At 35.3% G+C, this 19913-nt stretch overlaps 1 protein-coding gene across 3 annotated transcripts in view; it reads right to left on the reverse strand.

Annotated features, from left to right (window-relative positions):
* Positions 1-19913, reverse strand: part of CEP162 (centrosomal protein 162) — a 43348-nt gene that overhangs the window by 15430 nt on the left and 8005 nt on the right. For 2 of the 3 annotated variants that reach the window (XM_085574795.1, XM_085574794.1), the window contains exons 4-19: positions 18651-18761; positions 15990-16139; positions 13160-13312; positions 12725-12911; positions 11749-11795; positions 10416-10531; positions 9450-9480; positions 8961-9083; positions 8067-8258; positions 7821-7902; positions 6707-6971; positions 5271-5535; positions 3422-3561; positions 2429-2656; positions 1659-1793; positions 665-777 (exon numbers count right to left, since the gene is read on the reverse strand). In XM_085574795.1, coding sequence (XP_085430921.1) covers positions 665-777; positions 1659-1793; positions 2429-2656; positions 3422-3561; positions 5271-5535; positions 6707-6971; positions 7821-7902; positions 8067-8258; positions 8961-9083; positions 9450-9480; positions 10416-10531; positions 11749-11795; positions 12725-12911; positions 13160-13312; positions 15990-16139; positions 18651-18761 — 2338 coding nt within the window. The remainder of the gene's footprint in view (positions 1-664; positions 778-1658; positions 1794-2428; positions 2657-3421; positions 3562-5270; positions 5536-6706; positions 6972-7820; positions 7903-8066; positions 8259-8960; positions 9084-9449; positions 9481-10415; positions 10532-11748; positions 11796-12724; positions 12912-13159; positions 13313-15989; positions 16140-18650; positions 18762-19913) is intronic. The other variant, XM_021545984.4, reaches the window with a different exon arrangement.

A 19913-nucleotide genomic window follows, 5' to 3' on the forward strand; every position in this document is an offset into this window, starting at 1 on the left:
AAATTGTACCACAAAGTCAATCCGTGCAGGTTCAAAACAAAAAGAGATGTAAATATGCACAACAATTATACACAAAATTCACTGTAAGGTGAAGTCTTCTCACCTCACATGAACTAGTTTATTTGGACTATGCAAAGGAAGGAAATAAAATCTACCCTGCATCAGTGGAACTCATTTACATGCCTCTCCAAAGCAGAAATCTGTACACACATTTGTTTTTTCTCATTACTAGCACAGGATTCAAATCTCACAGGACCTACAATTCAGTGAATAGAATTGTTTCTCCACTAGCAGAACCTCTTGTGCCCCCTGATCTGCTGTGTATTTTTCAACAGCATCAAAACATCTTAAGAACATCAGCAGAGCCATAATATCACAAGTGCAACATAATGTATTATGCATTCTGATATGAATAAGAACATTGAAATATTTCCCAAGTGGCAGTCTCTAGTCTTCCCACAGGTTTGCAACACCATCAAGAAAATAAAGAATTAAGTGATCATAATCAACACAAATCAATTCTCAGAAGAAGAAACAAGACCACAAACCTTAGAAACACTAGAAAACATGCACCTGATAGACTCTGCAATGGTTCTTCATTAAAAAACCCCAATAACAGCAGAAAATTCTAGAGATTTCAGGTCAGATATGTAAATGAGCCTACCTTAACTGCATTAATTCAGACTTTAAGCACTGATTCTCCTTAAACATTCGTTCCTCATTTTTTTTGTTTTGGATTTGTAGCTCTTTCATTTGTTTATATAACCTCTCATTTTCCTAAGTTGAGACAGACAAAGTTAAAGAATGTTCACAGATTACTGTTTTCTTCAGTTATAAAACATTTTTTTATGAATCACGGTTTCCCTGCTGAAACAGTGGAAGAAAACATTAAATATATAATTACTGAGCTTCTAAAATGGATATCTACTTTCATAATCTACAATCTCATCCAAGTGTCTGCCCACTCTGCAGGAAGGAGCTAAGACAGATCAGGGGTGAGTGCTGATAGATCAGAGCTCAGCCTGCCCATGCTCCAGTCCTGGGGACACAAATCATTGTTTGGGATGCTCACAGCCATATTGGAAAGACATTGTGTTTATATCAAGGAATTATGCTGAGCATCAGCTGGAAGCTGGCTGGGCTACTGTCATGGTTTGACAGTACCTACTGGATTTTGCAGCTGCAAGTATTCAAAAGGATTATTAAGCTTGAATTATCTATTTCTCCACTTGACTAAGTAATACAAATCAGGCACACTAATAAAGTTACCTTGAAATCTGCTCCTCAGATATTGGGAAAAACATTTTAAAAATCAAAATTTTTCAGATTTCAAATGCTGCTTAAAGTACCAATTTTCAGAAATATTTGGGCAAAAGGTTTGTGATTCTTCATTGACCATAAAGTATTTTCCCAGTTTTCAATTGAAAAGTTGCTGATTTTTACAATTTAGAACATTTACATGGAACTGTGGAAAAACTTAGTCCAAACTAGATGTGTGAAAGACTTTTTAAACCTGCAATATGTTTGCCCTTCATATCCAAATTCCATCCACCTTTTAGAAAACAAGATACCCGTTTTCAACAGAAAAGTAGTAATCATTAAACAATTTTGTTTCTGAAGCTGGATAGAATACAGCTGAACATGACATGTGTTGTTACCTGTTGATAACCTTGAATAATGACCTCTTGATCTTGAATCTCTCTTTGTATTTGGGCCAGTTTTTCCTCAGTTATAGGAATTGTTGCTACATGGGTCCACCTCTTTTCTTGGGTAATCTCTTCCATACTTCTTAGCTTTCAGAAAAAGACACATGAACAATAAGAAAGTTTTGTTAGCAACATGGAATTTTCTACAAGACTACAAAAATAGGTCCAATCTCTTCATTACTGTATGAGAGCAGACCAATGGGTGGCTCTTAATGGAGTTTTACAGAAGCATTATGAAAGAGAGAAGAGATATAAAATGTTTGGGAAAAGCTAGAAACTTTTGTTATATAGGAGGGTATGTTACAATGCAGGGAGTTAACCAAAATAAGGGTATAGTGGAATAACTCTGGGAATATTTCATACAGACAAAACACAACATTGAAAAATGCATCAAGAACTATAAACAATATCTCAGCATATAGTACTTATCTAAAACAAGTGGTATCTGTGAGAATAAATTAAATCTTTGCAAAAAACTTGCTGCAGGACTCTCAAAACAGCAAAGTAAGGGAACTCAGGATAACATGGTTTATCTCCAGGAAAAAAGAAATCACGTCTTACAGGCAATAAATGTAACAGCAGGTATGCATTTATAAAGTTGCAGTGTCTATGTAAATTTGGATTTTCTGCTCATTAACACCTCATCTAAGTAACATTGATTCAATTTTCAGAAGCAATGTTTCTTCTCTTCTATTGGCACAGGATACAAGATGATAAAGTACCTTACTCTGAAGAACATAGTTTTCCTGACCGAGACGGGAAAGCTCCTTTTCATGTTCTGTTTTTAGTTCTGCTACCTTGGCCTCCATCTCCTTCTCTTTTTGTGAAAGTTTGCTGGCCAGCTGCTGAATCAAATCCCGAGCTCTGTTCAGGTCCTCCTCTGCTGCTTGTACTCGTTTTAACAAATACAGCTCTCTATCACAGCTTTTGAAAGGGGAAAATGATAAGTCCTAGGATAGAAATTCAGGGAAACATTACACTGAGCTGATTGTTTACCAGAACTCTGCTCATCGGTTTTATTTAACTGGTTTGTCTGACTCTCAGCAACAATACAAGGCATTTAAAAAAACAACCCAAAATATAACCTACTCATCACTTAATAGCAAAACATCCTATATTCATTTTAATGAGTAACCTTCTCATTTCCAAAATATATATGAGGAAAACAAAAAAAGGAACAAATACATCTCATATGACAGCCAGAATTACTATATTATGTATCTTACTTTTACAACAACAGCAATGCTTTAGGTATTTAATGAATCATTTTTTATGCAGTTGATAAGGGAGAAGGAAAAACCATTATGGTACTGCAAATTCAGTCATCCTGGAGAAGTCAGAAGATACTATTGAATATTTAATGCAATGCAAATAGGAAAAATTCCTGAACAGTAGTAATGCTAAAACATTCATAGCAGAATATTATAAGTTCTATTTAACCTTCTTTTACAATGAAACAGTAATTTTTAGAATTTAATAAGTTACTTTAATTATATAGACCCATGAAAGCAACAGCACTATCAAAGCAACTGAAAAGCAGTATAATTATATTTGCATATTTTAAAAACAAAAAGTAGTATTTGACCAAAGGGAAATCTTCATTCACTATTTCAGTATTTGCCAACCTTGTGATAATTGTTAAAAGCCTTGAAAAAATAGGATTGCAAACCAAGTTGCACATGCTTTAATTAGGAGCATCACTGGTTATTACTCACATGATGATATTGCCTGTTACAATCCACAGCCTGGTGTCCAAGATTACTAACTGATTGGCCAGACAAAACTCTGTTAATATTTCCCTCCAAAGTTGGTTCCTTTGCTGCAGATCTTATTATCCTAGTAGCAAATAAGGCTTCTTCATTTTGGCAGAAAGTAAAATAGAACAAATTAAATTCAGAATTTTATGTCCTTTAGGAAAAATATGTAAGAAAAATATGCATTTTTGTGATCCAACCTTTATATACCTGTAGGTATATAAAGTATTCTATAACCTGAATTTGAATCAAATATAGAAACTTGAGAACAACTATATACTATGGAAAAACTGGAAGGGTTTGATTTTTTTTTTTAGTAAGGAACTGATGACAAAATAAAACAAAACCCAAGAGAATAACTGAAACAAGCAGCTGGATAATAAATCCTTCATGAAACAAGGTTAACCTCACTCCTCCACTTCAGAAGTGGCCAGTTATCTAAGTATATATAAACACAAAATATTTCAAGCCATGGGGAAGATAAGACACAGCAATTTTCAAAATAGACTTTGGAGTGCAGACAGTACAGAAGGAAATGCAGCATTTATTTGTTGCATCAAATAACGACTGGAGTAAGAAATCAGGAAAGATCCCTCTAGAGTCACTAACATACATGGAACTGTTTACATTTCAGTCTTCTCATAGTAACTACTACTGCCATATCAACTGCTCCTGCTTAGGAATGTTATACCTGAAAAAAACCCTCACCAGACAATGACTGTTTTCCAAATTTCATGCATTTTTAGTGTAACACACACCTCAGAAATGTGCTCCCTTAGCACTGATGACTTGGCAATTTGATTCAATGCTATTCTCCTCCAAGCTATAGAAGAGGCCCCTGCAGAATATGGCCAGGTGAGATTTATTTCTGAAATCATATACAATTGCTGTTGTGAACAATCATAGCTAGAGAGGGAAGAGCAGATTTGAATGACGCCTGTGGTCTTATTTTCTCAGTACCTGTCATTCACTTTACCACCTCCACCAGGCTATAAAACCTCTTCCTCAGGGACAGATACATTAATGTACTGAGGAACTGAGGTTCTTCAGTTCAACAGCTGCTACTGAAGCACCTCCCTAAGATAGGTAATATAATCCTAAACTGCTTTTCCTGACACTACCTGCAGGGTTTTTAAAAGCACTGCATGCAAGAAGTGCACTAAAGCCTGGGTACCTGTACAGTTACTTGCTCATGCCTCAGGGACAGCAAAAACTGTCTGCAAAGACACTGAGCTGAATTATCTCATGACACTTTTCAGGCTTCACCCCAAAATAAAAAGGTTCAGTCCTTTACTTGCAACCCAGCTTTCACAGGATTACATTGGTATTCTCTTTTCCATAGTGTTTCCAAGAGACATGAACAGAAAATATTACTTCCTTTTTAGTACTTCTTTTGTACTCTGGGAAAGCAAAGATCAAAAGAAGACGCTGAGAACAGGAATTCAGCCTCAAACATACAAGTTAGTGAGTCAGAAAATCTCTGCATTTACTGTAATGAAAAACGTCAACTTGTAGATATTAATTTTTAAACACCAGCTTACTTTACTCTTTTGGTCCTACTGGTGAACAATAGATAAGTCTCAAATATAGTGGTGGTAAATGTGAGTGGAAATGAAGCAAGACTAAAAAGATTAATATAAAAATCTCTATTGCAGCCATTTCATGCTAATACAGAAAAAATCAGTACTTAACTGCATCTGAGTTTAAACTTCTCTACAACATTTGGGTTTTTTTTTTTCATGTGAAGCATAAAAAGCAAACGTCTCTGGCTCTTAAACTCAGAATTAAAACTCTCAAAACTTAGAATTACCTTTAGATTTTTCTCTATCTGCAGAACTTATGGCTTTTGTACAGGTCTTTTTGAAAGTTTCTTTTGGTGTTTTCTTTTCACTGATTGGAAAAGACTGCTTTGCAAGTAAACTTGGCTTCCCATAGCCAGAACTTCTAACCAATCCATGAGGACCGTGTGAAGGTTTCTTTTTATGTACAGGTGCTGGTCTAATATTCTTATATAACATTGATTTGGTTGACACTGATTCTGATCTCTCATTCTTCAAGGAACAAGATCGAAGAGCCTGTGACAGAACACATTGATTTAAAACGAGTTTTAGGCCCTGCTGTAAACTGAGGGTAGCATTCACCAGGGAAAAACACAGAACAAGTTATCAAAATTACACAACTATAAGACTCAGGATGATGGCAAGCATTGTTTTAAAACAAATCAGTAGTAAGTAATGTTGCAGAATTGTACTGCTTCAGAACTACACAGGGCAAGTATTTTGTACTGACTCTATTTAATTGATCTGGGAAATTGTACTTTTATTTTAATTGTACTGTACATTACAGGGTCTTTTGTTTGCCAAGTAAGGTAGGTCATGACTATATGCTAATAAACACAGTGAATACAGAAACCCAGCCATGAAAAAAGGAATAGTGGCAGGCAGAGGAACACTGCTAAACTTGATCATCAGAAACAAAGCACACAACTCCCAAGACCAACAAATGAAAAAGTTTAGCCTGTTTGCCCTGATGGGCAGTCCACCAGGATAAATCAGCCAAACCTCTATCCCTACAATGCCTTGCACACACAAAAGATGATTGCCTAAAGGAATGTGAAGCTAATTTAGGGGATGCAAGGAAAAAATAATTTGAGGATGCAGGGAGAAGATTTGGGATTACATAAATCATATTCTGGGATGTCTGAGATGATTGTAAGAATGTGCATAATTCACAGGATCTCTAGGGAAAGAAAAAAATACAGGCAAAGAAACAAGTCTGGGAAATAGAGGAAAAAAACAGATTAAAAAAGCTGGTGACATGACCAGGTTGCTGGTCAGCACACTTGTCTGATTCAGCTGGACATTGACCATTGCAGTCCCCCCTATATTCTTACTGAATTGCATTTCTAACTGTTCTCTGTACAAATGTTCCCTGTTCTGAGCCTGTTGTGCATTTACACATGTCCCTCCAATGCTCATGTTCTCAGAGACATCACTATCTTGAGTTGAAGACATAGCATTGCAGCAGCCTTCCACATGTTGGGCTGGGACAAGAAGAATCCCACTGGTCCCAGTGTACACTGAATTTGGTGACCTAACAGTAGCAACAGCAACATGCGAATTTCAAGAAAAAGAACAAGAGTCTCTTTTTCTTAAAATCAGAGCATAATCAAGTGACAGGCAGTCTAAAAATACATACCTTATAAAACTACTTCCATATAACAAAAATCTGGTTGGTAATACTTACTTTTTTAGTTCTGCTTCCTTGTGAAAGCAGAGAGTCTTGTCCTATTTTTTCTCTTAGTCTATCAGGCTGTACTTCACTGGTCTGAATTTCTTTCTCAGTCATCCTCTGAAAGTTATTGTCATTCACGTTTGTCTGTAGAAAGATGCTTTCTTCTCTGTTAAACTTTTCAACTAAGTTTTTCTCCCAAGATGTATTACTCTGTGGGTCTTCAAAAGGTAAGTGGCTAATGAGGTCATTTTCTGTGCTGCCTACCAGTTTCACAGGACTACAAGAAAAAAAAAAGTCATATATAGTAAGACTTTTGCCCTTTGCTGTTCTATCACTCTGGAAAGAGTGGGGCATTTTTCCTTAGGTGTCAGCTGTAAAAACTGCCTGAATTTCAAAGAGCTACTAAGCCTCTTTTAAGACCCATCTTGCAGATTTAGTCATACAAATTCACTCACACGCTGTGTAAAAACAGACAATTCCCAGCAGCAACTGTTTTTGTGGAGGTAGCAAAACTGGCTACAAGATAAACACCTGTAAGTCTGCAATTAACACTAATTAAAAATGAGCAGTATTTCTGCTGAGTGCAGCTACACAATAAGCTCCCTGAACTCATGTGCTAAGCTGTATTTCTGACAGTTGCAAGGCCTGTGCTGTCTGCTTTAGAGAGAACAGTTGCAGCAAATAAGGGGAAGGTACGGAGAATAGGTTATTAAGAATCACAACAGTGGGATTTGATCTTAAGAGGATTTGAATTTATGACTATGGAGTTTGGAGAGCTAGGATAGGACGTGGGCTGAAATCCTTGTATGGGGAAGGGGAAAGAGCAGAACACTGGGAAAGCAGAGATCCTAGCTGTGAGAGTTATGAACACTCCTTCAAATGATTTGACAAACATTGCTGCTTATTACCCAAAGTAAGTATGGGAATCCCTGGTCTAAACTTATTAACACTGTATAATTAATTTTACAGTTCACTGCAAATGCCATAATGCCAGTGCAGGATGAAACAAAACTTCAGTATTTAATTAGAGAAAGAGACAGATAAGTTATTTAGTAAGCTATTTTTTCACAAATTGTTAGCAACTTTAAGTAACTATAATTATTAAAATGCATCTTGAAATAAATACCGTTCAGGGTCCACATCAAAATTTCTGGTATTACACATATGTCCTTTAATTGTTTTCATCAATTCTTCCACAGTAGGTAAATCTAGATAATGAAAAATAAATACAGAATAAGTTAAAAAAACAACCTAGAAAAAATATTTGTCACAAGGACATTAAAAAATGTTTCACAAATGGAGCATTATAGATATTACTAGTTCATTTGTTTTACAAGCTTGTACAATACATGCCTTCCTTTGAGCAATTTACCTGAATCAACAGTTGACATGTTTTTTGCATAGATGTCATTATTTTGTGAAATGCTTTGCCCTAAGCCTTCTGAGGCTGCCACTGCAGAATTGTGTGGTTTCTGCTCGTCAGTGTCCCCCAAAGACTGATCAATGTGATGATATGCCTGGTATAGCACTTCCATGTCATTGGTGGTTTGGCCATAGGAAGTACCTGAGAAAAGAAGGAGGCTTGTAAGAGACTCTACTGGATCTTCTGTTTTAGGAAACATCCCACTGGAGCCTGTGCCTCAGTTACTAATTTGGTCTGTGAGGTTGGTTCAGCTACTAATTTGGTTATGTGAGGAAAGTAGTGACATCCCTTATATTTAAAAAGTAATTTAAAATCTCGTTCTTCCTATAAAAACAAACAGTTGCCAAGTTAATTAGTGCCTACTAAATTGTCTCATCTACAGTTTGCATTCCTCTCCCCTATTCTCCCCCACCTCAGTATTTTAACAGTACTAAAATTAACAGCTTATGTTACACAACTACTTTAACAGGTGCCATCACACCAATAATCTGGATATGAGTGGCCTGTACTGTTGTGTGAAGTTTGACAAGAGAACATATTTAATAATTCAGTTCAATGCTGCAAAAGAAATAACCAGAAGTAATGGTATTTAAATATGAAATTGCAGCATCAAAAACTACTTTTCAATACCAAGTGTTTAGCATAAACATCACTATGTCCTGAAATATTTCCTCCTGTTTTCAAAATTTGTTGGCAAAAGCCAAGGGCTTTATGTTCCTCAATAATCTAAGAACAAGTGAAGACACTGGAGTCGCCTATTTTAATAAAGGAAGATTTTAGGGTTTGAGTTTTGTTCTGTGGTGGGTTTTTTCATTTTTCTTCTTTTTTTAAAGCACCCCTTACCTGCTTCATTAATTTCAACTGCACTGACTTCTTCAGGCTGATCATGTTTGCCTGGAGCTACATCTGATGTTTCAATGGCCTTCTGAAGCTCTACAGTAGAATCTTGTGAATCAAGGAATTCAACTAAGAAGATAAATGTTAAAGAAAACACAAATCCTCTTATTTATATTTTGCCACACTGGAATTAGAAGTATACCAGAGCTTTATGTCTTAGGCATACAAAAAATACTATGTAGATTATTTTATTGCCATTAGTGGAAAACCAATGAACTCTGATTACAAATCTGAGTTCTGAGTGGGTATAATAAATATAAAAATACATTAATGATCACCTTGAAGTGTTAATATGTAGATTATTTTTAACTATTTCAATTCAACATATTTTCAGTAGAACACAAGATGAAAAATATCAAAACAGTAAAAAACAAGTAAGCATGTTTCAAAACGTTACATTTAATCTTCTTCCACTAATCAAAGTTTATATTTTACCTTTAGCCAGCAAGCCAGTGTTTGCTTCTTCCTAACAAAAAAATAAAAAAACCAAACAATTACTTTTTGAATATCAGGGGAAAAAAATTGGACAAACTTTAGAAGCTGGTCCAATACCTAAAAACAATTTTTAGAATTAAGAACTAAGCAGTTATTCATTCTCCAGTAATATGCACTTTTCTAAAACCCTCCTTAGAAAGCCACCAAGTTCTCAACATCATGTACACTATAAACTTTTATCAAGTGATTAGAAATCAATGCAGAGGAGCATTTTTGCACCCTCTTGGTTTTCTTTTATTGCAAATTGAGAAACTAAAGTTAAGTAACAATAATCACATTATTTATAGCTCCATTCTAACTTTTTAAACATTTATGAGAAATACCACTCTAAAATTTATTTTAAAAGAACGAAAAAACAAATAAGTTTACCTAGTGAAGAATACATGATGCTCTATAGACTTATTTTGAAAAAAACCCAAATCTTAGTGTGTGCTCCAGGGATGCATGTGTGTGCACCAAACAAATGTGCTACACATCAAAAGACCTGACCAAGCCAGGGGACAGCAATGACCTCACAGCTCATACAGTGAAGATTTTTGGGTCCTCTGTCCAAAGGGCTTCTCTTTACAGAATTACTTCCAGTAGTCTGTGTCACTTGCACCTCAAAAGCTCCGAGAGATTAAGCACTACCAATTCTGAGGCTGAGTTTCCATCTGAGCTCATCATTTGTGCACTTCCATCCTCATTTCTTAACTCAAAAGAGGAGTAAGCAGGAAACCCTGTGAAGAACTTAACCCCTTCTATGATTTATCACAAAAAAGTGCATATCCTTAATAGAAAGATATAGTCTAAGAGCCACTATACTATTTCACACAGTATGTATTATATAAAGATTTACTATATTAGTTACATATTGCAGAGCTTTTTAAATTCCTGCAAGTAATAGAAACATTTAGCAAGCTATACCTGTTCTTGAGGACTTAAATCAACTTCTGACACGGTGTTTTGATTCACCTGATCTCCCTCAGTTTTAAGGGCAGGATTAGTATCTGTTTCTTCTTCAAAATCTTCACTGTAGCTACCTAAAAAAGTAAAAATAAATGTCAAATAGAATGAATACTCAAGGAAGATAAAGCAGTAAGGGACAGCTATTTCCTTTTCCCCAATACGTCATCTAAGAACAGCTACTGCTAATGATACTCCTTTTACAAAGGCAACAGAAAGTTTCCAAAACTGAGTGTGGTACTAAAACTACAGTGAAAGTCACACATAATATCTCTAAATTCAAAGGAAGCTTGCCTTGTGGTCAGATATGCTTTGTCTCCTCAAGGTGTACTTGAACTGACCCCTTTTATTCAACTACTCTCTCTCACTTACGGATGAAATGATGCAATTCCTATCCTGTAGATAAAGTACTCTGTACATTCATTTTGACAACTCCAGCACTTTTGAGGCTCAGAATCTGTAATCTGGCTTCTTATGACCTGCTTTGGTGGGCCAAAAGGCCCTCTCAAGAGTAAGCACTCTCTAAACCCAAGTGTGTCAGAGAATTAACTTTACACCTTTACAAGCCAATGATTTTTCCTTCGGTTACCTAGACACTTTCACAAATTTCAGTTCTCTTTTGCTGTATCTCTCCCACTCAGCTCCTATGGTTAGAAGCTCCAGTGTCTGCATTATCTGTAACACTTAAACCTAGAACCCTTGCAAAACACTAGATGATCGTGTGTTGTTTATGTGTTTATGGTTTACAAATACATCCTCTTTATGTTTGGGAAATTCAATCCTGACAACAGGACCTCTCAAAAGTTCAGCTGAATATGTAAATTTGAAAATACAATACATTAATTTACATGAATACACACAATGTTCATATGATAGCAATGAAGCATAAAATAAAGAGGTATCACAAGTGAAAGACAAATAAGCAAGATATGTAGCATGGAAAATTTGTGAGGAAATCAGATTAGCAGTAATACTGCAGATTACAGAGATTAAATTCAGGTATGTGAAGATGGCGCAAAAATACAGATGACAGTTAAGACACTGGAGTAACTAAAATTTCAACAAGAGAGGTTTTTTTTCATTTATGACTGATGCTGGATTATTACTACTTTTTTTCTCTTTTTTTATCTTCTGGTTCACAATAGATTAAAAATCCACTTAAGAAAAGAAAAAGCACAGAAGCAAAAGTAATCCCATTAACCCCTCTGTATGAACAGCAGCTGCAGAGTTATAATGCAACAACAGTCTAAAAGACTGATGTAAGAACTACAGGTAAAATAAAATATTGTCTTACCAGATTTCTCTTCATGTGCAGTTTCTTCTTTTTCAGCATTTTCATTTCTGAGAAATAAAATGAAAATTCTAATATCTTTTTGGATAGTAATTAAATATACTTTTTTTCTTGGAACTCTACACTCTGATACTTCTTACAATTAGTAATAAAAGAAAAAACTGTAGTTTGTCCAACAAATCAAATCAAAGGTAAGAAAAGTTTTAAGTGTCAGCATTTATTAAAATAAAGTATTTCCCAGCTAAAATTCTCAATCTAACTCTTAAAACTATTCCCTTTCTGCATTCTCTTTGACATCTACATTAACTTCTCTAAAAACATTTTTATCATCAAGGTTTGCCTCCTGTTCTGACCCTGTCATTCTGGATTAACAAAATAAATTTTAAAACTATCCACCTCTCCTTTCTTTCCCTTTTCCCATAAAACAGAAGTTTTGTCCTTATCTAAAGCTCTCCAGAATTCTGCCTCTCCAACTGTTTTCACGTCAGACGTTGCCTCTGAATTCTGTATATGAACTTCCTTCATCCATTTCTCTCAGAATGTTTGAACTTAGTTTCATGTAACTGATTATAAATAGAATTGCCCTAGTCTATGAAGATTAAGTATATTTCCTCTAGTTAATTTGTAATATTATGTTTAAAGTGACACAGAATCTTTCCTGATCTATTTCCTTCTTATTATCAGTTGTTACCTCTTCATTTAGTTATTCCTTACAATTATGAATGTTGAGTTGTTACTACTGAGTTATGCACAAGACTGTGGAGCTACATCCACTCATCACTAAGTCATTCTCTCACTTTTATTACTGAGCTCATTTTCTGTCCTTGTCTTAAAGAAAAAAAAACTAAACCACACCAATAAACAAAAAAAAATGGATTGAAATTATATACAGGATATCATCCAACAAAATCTCAGTGGCTATATCCAATCCACATGTGCCCACTAATACCATCCACAACTCTTCTTCCCTCTAAATTACCGTACAAATGGTGCTAGTATGACAGAATTGTTGGAATCCAGCTCTTTATTTAATCTTGAATAATCAATAGTAGAGGAAGCTTCTTGTTCAAGCTTGGCAAAGAAGATCTCTTTTTCTTCTTGTTCTTCCAAGGTATCCAATCCAACTCCTACAATACTTTGATTAGGCCCAGAAGCTAAAACTGAATCTAAATTTCAAAAAAGACAATAAACTGTGTCTGTCCACACAGAACAGGCATAATAGTTAACAACAACCACAGACAGACTCATAAAGTATTAATGGTATCAAATCATCACCAACTAGTACTAGGAGATTTTAGTTCACAGCAGATAAAGTGAAGAATCCATCTTGAAATGAATTAAGGTAAACTGCTTTTAATAGCAACTTATTTGGATCTAGTTAATTTGATGAAATTGTTGTGCTCTCAGTTCTCACCATTTGTTTCCAGACTGTCTCTACTCAGAGAGACAGCATCTCCACTACTTTTCTGAAACTGCATCTTTTCCACATCCATATCTTCATTACTTTCTCCCACAGGCTGTGAAGTGTTCCGCACCTTGACAAAGTTTCCATTGGCTTCAAGCATTCCTAGGAAAAAAGTTGCAATATTCTTGACTACCATCTAAAAACTACTTGTATGACACATCAGTCTTCTAGTCTCCTTCCAGAACTACAAGTTTTAATCTTGCATTGCAATTGCAAAGATATGCAGACTCATGAGTCGCATTCACCTAATTTCCACTGATTCTATATGTAAATCTTGTTTAATTAATTAAGCTATTATAAACATTATCTTCCTATCCTTCGTATTTGCACACATACCTAAAGTTCAGCACGTGTCAAATGCAAAAACTGAGTTACCATAATATTACTCAGGAAAGACAATTTCACATACAGACCTGATACAGAAATTGACATTTTTTCGTAAAACCCAGTTAATTTTATTTGATTTACTACCTTAGATCACCGCAGATTTTTAAACTTGCTAAGCCATTGGTTTAGCAGCTACATTTCATTTGTTGCTTAAAGGCTATAAGGAAAAAAATAGTAATCAAAGTCTCTAAAGTCATTAATGAACACCCAATTCTGCCATTCTATAAATTGATGTAACTACAACTTGTAGTTGCTCTCTCCTAATTGTAATTTCACTGTTGTGAGAGTTCAATATCACCTTAACAACTCTTTGCTGGCTCTCAGGCAGAACACTGGCATATCTACTTCTTTATGGAAGACTAAAAGCCAGATATTGCAGGACAGTGTTAATTCAAAAACCCCCTTCTGCCTGCCTGCAAAGCACACACATTTATACTTAGATTCTAAATAAGTTCTCATTGGAGAAGGGATAGGATAAAAGCTGCTTAAGCATTTTATCAAATGACACATTAAATTATTTAACAGTTCTCACAGAAGGGAAGAGAAACTAAGTCTGTTTTTTCCAACATGAATCGTCAGTTGGTAGCACCCAGAATTTTTCGTCCTGCCTGTCCACAAGATGTTGAGATGTAGCTGTGTCCTTGTACTGAACACACCAGAAGGGGTGAAGACACTGACAACAGCTCATTTCCTGCTGCAGGAGACTGGAGGAGATCCACACATCAGTAACACTAAATCAATCTTCCATGTGCTGACCAAGTGCTTCAGCTCTGGGATCTTGCTCTGTTTTCTACACGGGCCCATACAAGTCCCATTTAAAAATGCCATACTTGCCTATATCATGACAATGGAGAATCTTTTCCCTTTGGAACTGAAAATTATTCAGGGTGAGGGAAGGTGGGAAAGTAGGAGTCCCAACACCTTTTCCCTCCCTATTGGGCAGCCCTCAGGACATTCATTCTGACTGCAAGAGCCTCCTTTTTAAAAAGTAGAATAGGTTTATTTTCTTGATTTTAATGACAGTCCCCTTGCATGTCTTATTGGGAGGTTAAGTGCATAAGACTCCACATCTTGGAAATCCACATTCCTGTATCTAACCTCAGCTCTGTCCTCAATACAGAGCTCTGACAACTTGCCTTGAATGCAACAAATAAATGTCAGAATCATTGTTTAAAGGTCAAGCTCCACATGTATAAAAAGTTAATGCCTAAATAACTACATATTGCTATACTGAAAAGTAGAAAACGGAAAGCTCACAGTGCTGAACAGAAGTAAAAAAATCTAGAAATAGCCCATTTCTCAGGTAGCCAAATGCAGTAATTTAAAGTACTTTATTCAGATGGCACTCTATTCTAGTTATCAAGACAGGAAATAGGAGTCTGTTTGCAGCTGGGTCACAAGTTTTTTGCAGAGCTTTAGATTAGCCATAACCTCACCACACCTCCAACACCCTGTTTTGGAATGAGAATATATTAGCAGAATCAAATGCTAACTGCAACTGACCTCCTATGTAGTGATTTGCAAGAAAGGCAAAGGGATTATACAACAGTAAAAAAATCAATTAGAATGTGTAATGGAACAAAAGCTTAAGGAAAACATTCTCCTGTGGTTTTTTAATTTAAATCATCTCATATCCAGTGAAATTTCTCAGCAGATGTACATTGATCTTGAAGGTTTCATGGGGTTTATGTAAACCATCTAGTAATTTTAAAGTATTTTGCTAGTCAAGGTTTGAGTCAAATCAGAGGTTTTTTTTAAAAATCACCTTCCTTAATAATCTGAAAATCAAATACCTTATCTGCAGCCATTAAACTTTGCAACTTAGCCACTCCCAACACCCACACCCCCTCCTCACTGCTAGTGAAGGGAATAATATTTGTTTTCTCTCACCCTACACAATCTGAACTCTGAGAAACCTATCAAACTTGGAGAAAATATCAACTCACAAGGATTTAACAGTCTATTCATTGTGTTTTTGGCTGTTTGAACAGTCCCACGAATGTCAGTGAAGCTAGCAAGAGCCATTTGTTTTTGTGGAGTGGTTATTTGTTACTTCTCTTAGAAGCATCTTAGGTAGTTATCTTGAATGCCAAAGATTTTGCTATCTCTATGTTTCTAAGCAACATTTTGTAAGGCTAATTATATATGGTATTCTTTTTTAAAGTACAGCTACTTGAAATTAAAATAAGAACCTGAGTTTCACTTTGAAGAATATTTGTAACTACCATACTTGCATAGAAACAATTAAAAACATAAATACAAAGGACTCAAACTGATAATGAGAAACATCTATTTCAAAAAGTAACTTCTTTTTTTCCTAATCTGACCAAGACTGTCAGAATTGAGTAATTTTTCCTTTTTAATACAATATGAAATACAGTAAATTTGTTACCCTCAGAATTGTCTGGACTGTCAGAAATGAGGGCTCCTTCTTCTTTGTTTAAGTATGAATCTTTCTTGTCCTTATGAAATTTTTCCAATGTTTTGGATTTAGACAAAGCCTTGCTGCGAGATGCACTGGAAGATTTTGAGGGAACTACTTCTAAGTGTACATAAACATTATAAATTTTAATGCATAGAGGACAGGGAATAAAGAGAAGAATGAGATGTGAGACTTCACAGTGACACTTCTGAAAAAGTAATACAGTTCAGTTTCTTTACACTGAATTACCTCTTAATTTTCTATCTGTAAGTAAAACCTAAAGTTAATATTTATAACTTCTGGAAATAGAACTATTTTTCTCCATCCGTATTTTAAAAAAATTCTTTATCCATGTATACTTTGTATTCAATTACACTGTTGTAGGAGCTCAATAAATGACCTGAAAACAAAGAAAACTAGTAAAACTACTGCAACAGTAAAAGGTTTTTACTATGAGGTTTGAAAGAAAGCATGTAGACTGGTTCAAAGAAAAGTGTGAAAACATAGGTACATAAATATAAATTACTACTGTCTTTATCACTGTCAGATATAATAACTGCATTTGTTTGCTCAAACCCTTGTGGGGACTTGCTCAGCAGCAAATACAACTAATGTCTTCCATTCATGCTACCAGAATTAAGTTTTTGATAACAGTATCCATGCTGAAAACTGATCTCATGATCAAAGAATCATAAAATGGTTTGGGTTGGAAAGGACCTTAAAGATCATCCAGTTCCAATGCCCCTGCCATGGGTAGAGATACCTTTCACTAGACCAGATTGCTCAGAGACCCATCCAACCTGGCCTCGAACACTTCCAGGGATAGGACATCCACAGCTTCTCTGAGCAACCCATTCAGTGCCTCATCACCTTCACAGCAAAGAACTTCCTCCTAATACCTAATTTAAAGCTACTCTCTTTTAGTGTAATACCATCTCCCTTGTCCTGTCACTACATGCTCTTGTCAATAGTCTCTACCCATCTTTCTTGCAGGGTCCTTTCATGTACTGCAAGGGCACAGTTAGGTCACCCTGAAGTATTCTCTTTTCTGGGCTTAACAAACCAAATTCTCTCAGCCTTTCCCCATATAAAACATCCTCCACCCCTCTAACCACCTCAGTGGCCTCCACTGGACTCTTATATGACAGCTACACCACAGCCTTCATATACCTTAGGTTAGCCAGATTGTCTGTGTTAGATTTTGCCATCTCAAAATTGTCACAGTGGAAGAGGCTTCAAAATTGAATAATCCTGACAAAACTCTTAGTTATGGTCTTTTGAGTTCACCTTGACCCAAGACTGAGTAGTCTAGGACATCAAGCCAAATACTTCTGCTATTTAGAACAGGAGTATAGGGATATGTGACCAAAACTCAACATAGTTCAAACATCCAAGATAACTACAGGAAGCTAGTAGAGCAAGGAGAGAAATGGTATTCATTCTGATACAATGCATAGTTCCTTTATTCCCTCAACTGATGTGTAAGCTCACTAGGAAGGCACTGCTTCTCTAGATCTGTATTCTCCCACACTTACTGGGAAACTAGAAGTGTTTTCAGCATACCATCTACTATAAATAATGAAAACACAGATACCTTTTAAAACAATAATTTGATACCTTTTAAAACAATACCTTTTAAAACAATAATTTGAAATAACTACAGAGGTCCTTCTATTGCTCATATTTCAAACATTAATCCTAATTTGAGAAATAAATTAATTTTTAGTATTTATCTCCCAGATTGAGATGCTTTACAGCTATTCTATGCAAATGAGGTTTATGAAAACATATACATATATTTTCTAGACTGCACATAGACTCTAGAAAACTAACACAGGAGACCTTCTATAGTCTACAAACTACATCATTAACACGATCCAAAGACCAAGTGCCAAATATTTCATTGTCATAGCTCTCCAAAACACTACTGATCTGCTTGAATTTAACACCAATGCCATGCTTAAATCAGGAAAAGTTAATTGATATTGTCTTTTATACAGAAGTATTTAATGGATCAATACTATAATTCCTACTTATTTGCTGGAGTTTCTTTTCAGATAACAAAATGACCCAATAAAATGCTGAATCTAAAGTTACACTGACTGAAATAATCCTGCAGATTAAACAATTAAAGTTTTTAATTTATACCAACTGCTGTTTCCATTCCTGGGCAGCATGAACAAATCACCACAGTTGTCAGCAAAGGGAAAAGAACCACATCAACAGAAAATAAGTAAAATGCTTATCTGACTGCTATCTTTGAAATTAAACAAGTAGAACAATGAATATTAATATTTCTTGTGTATGAAATGCAGGAAGTGTAACAAACTTTATATTTACTAAAGACATGCTTAGTACAGGTGAGAACTTTTTGTTCAGATTTGAAGTTATTTCCTCTTTTCCCCAGGCTGACATTAAGTACTGTCTGTCCTATGACATCACTACATGTAGTGATATATGATGCTAACTGAGCAAAAATTCACACAATTATTAATTTCTTCTGAAAATGATAAAAGAAGTATGTGACAACTTGGTCAAATGGACAGTTTGCTAAGGATTTTCTACAGGAAACACACAAATAATACAAAGTTGATACTGAATAAATGTATCAAAACATATTTAATCAAATACCAGACTGGAAATCTGAATGGGGACTCTTTTGTTCAGTATTTTCCACTACTCCGGCATGGCTTTCTGTCAGTTTCTTCTCTTTTCTCACTTTAACAAATTTTATTTGAAAATCTTGAAAAGACAAAAAGCAGGAACAGACATGCAAGCAAGACAGGACAGGAATTCTTAGTATCCAATTTCTTTTTATAATTTAAATGACAAAAGCAAGTAGAAAGGGCATCACTTAGGTCTCCAACCTGTCCAATATGGAAGACAGTGTCTTGAATCATAATTTGCACATTTCAGTTTAAAGATGAAGAACAAACAGTTTAAACGTGCCTAGAATAACTCATGAAGTTATTTTAAAATGTACTTTATACTTCTCAGCTAAACAGCTAAACAGGCTATTAGTTTAACTCTCTACCTATTTCCTGGCATTTCTGTAACAAGATGCCTTGGGAAAAAAAACAACAAAACCAGACAACAAGTAAGTATAGAGCACATATTTAATCTTCTCCTTTTGGTCTTTCAAGAAAGCACGATATAAAGATAATGAAGTAACTCAAAATCAAAACCTCAAACTACATGCAACATATCAGCTTGGTGTATTACACAAGCTAATTATCCAGGCTTCCTTCAGATAATATTATCTCTTAACAGTCACACCCAAAAACATCAACTTATACATATGGAGCATGCATTTGTAATGAATGCAGTGTCACACTATGAGTGAAGGTAAGATTTAAGCATTTATATAAGCTTGATTCGTGATGATAAAACAACTTGAAAAATATTAATTCTATTAGCTGACAGTCTATTATGTCCTATCTGCAGCCAACAGAAAGCTTCAAGCCTAGAAGGACACACAAGGGTTTCCAATAATTTTTGAAGCATGCTGACATTACACTTTACAGAAATTAAATTCAGCTTATTTACATGTAGTTAGCATCACAGCAGTGTTATTATTTTCTCCCATAATAAATTATTGTGCCACTTAGGAGATGTTTACATATAATCTTACAGAGAACTATGAGTCTAAATCATGATCTTTTCAGTCATTTAGTGCAGTAACTTACATCACAAAATTGCTGTGCCATCATCCACTTCTAATAGGTCTGAGCAACACACCACACAACATACACCCTGAGAATATTAGACATGGCAAAATGGTATTTGACAAAGTACTTGGAAGCACACAAGGAAAGAGGAAAACATGAGCAGTTCTGGAAGACTATCAACACCTGAATTCCTTATAGTCACCCAACCTGCCATTTCAGACCACCA

This window comes from Lonchura striata, chromosome 3 (assembly GCF_050655825.1).
Source record: "Lonchura striata isolate lonStrDom1 chromosome 3, ASM5065582v1, whole genome shotgun sequence".
NCBI lineage: Eukaryota > Metazoa > Chordata > Aves > Passeriformes > Estrildidae > Lonchura > Lonchura striata.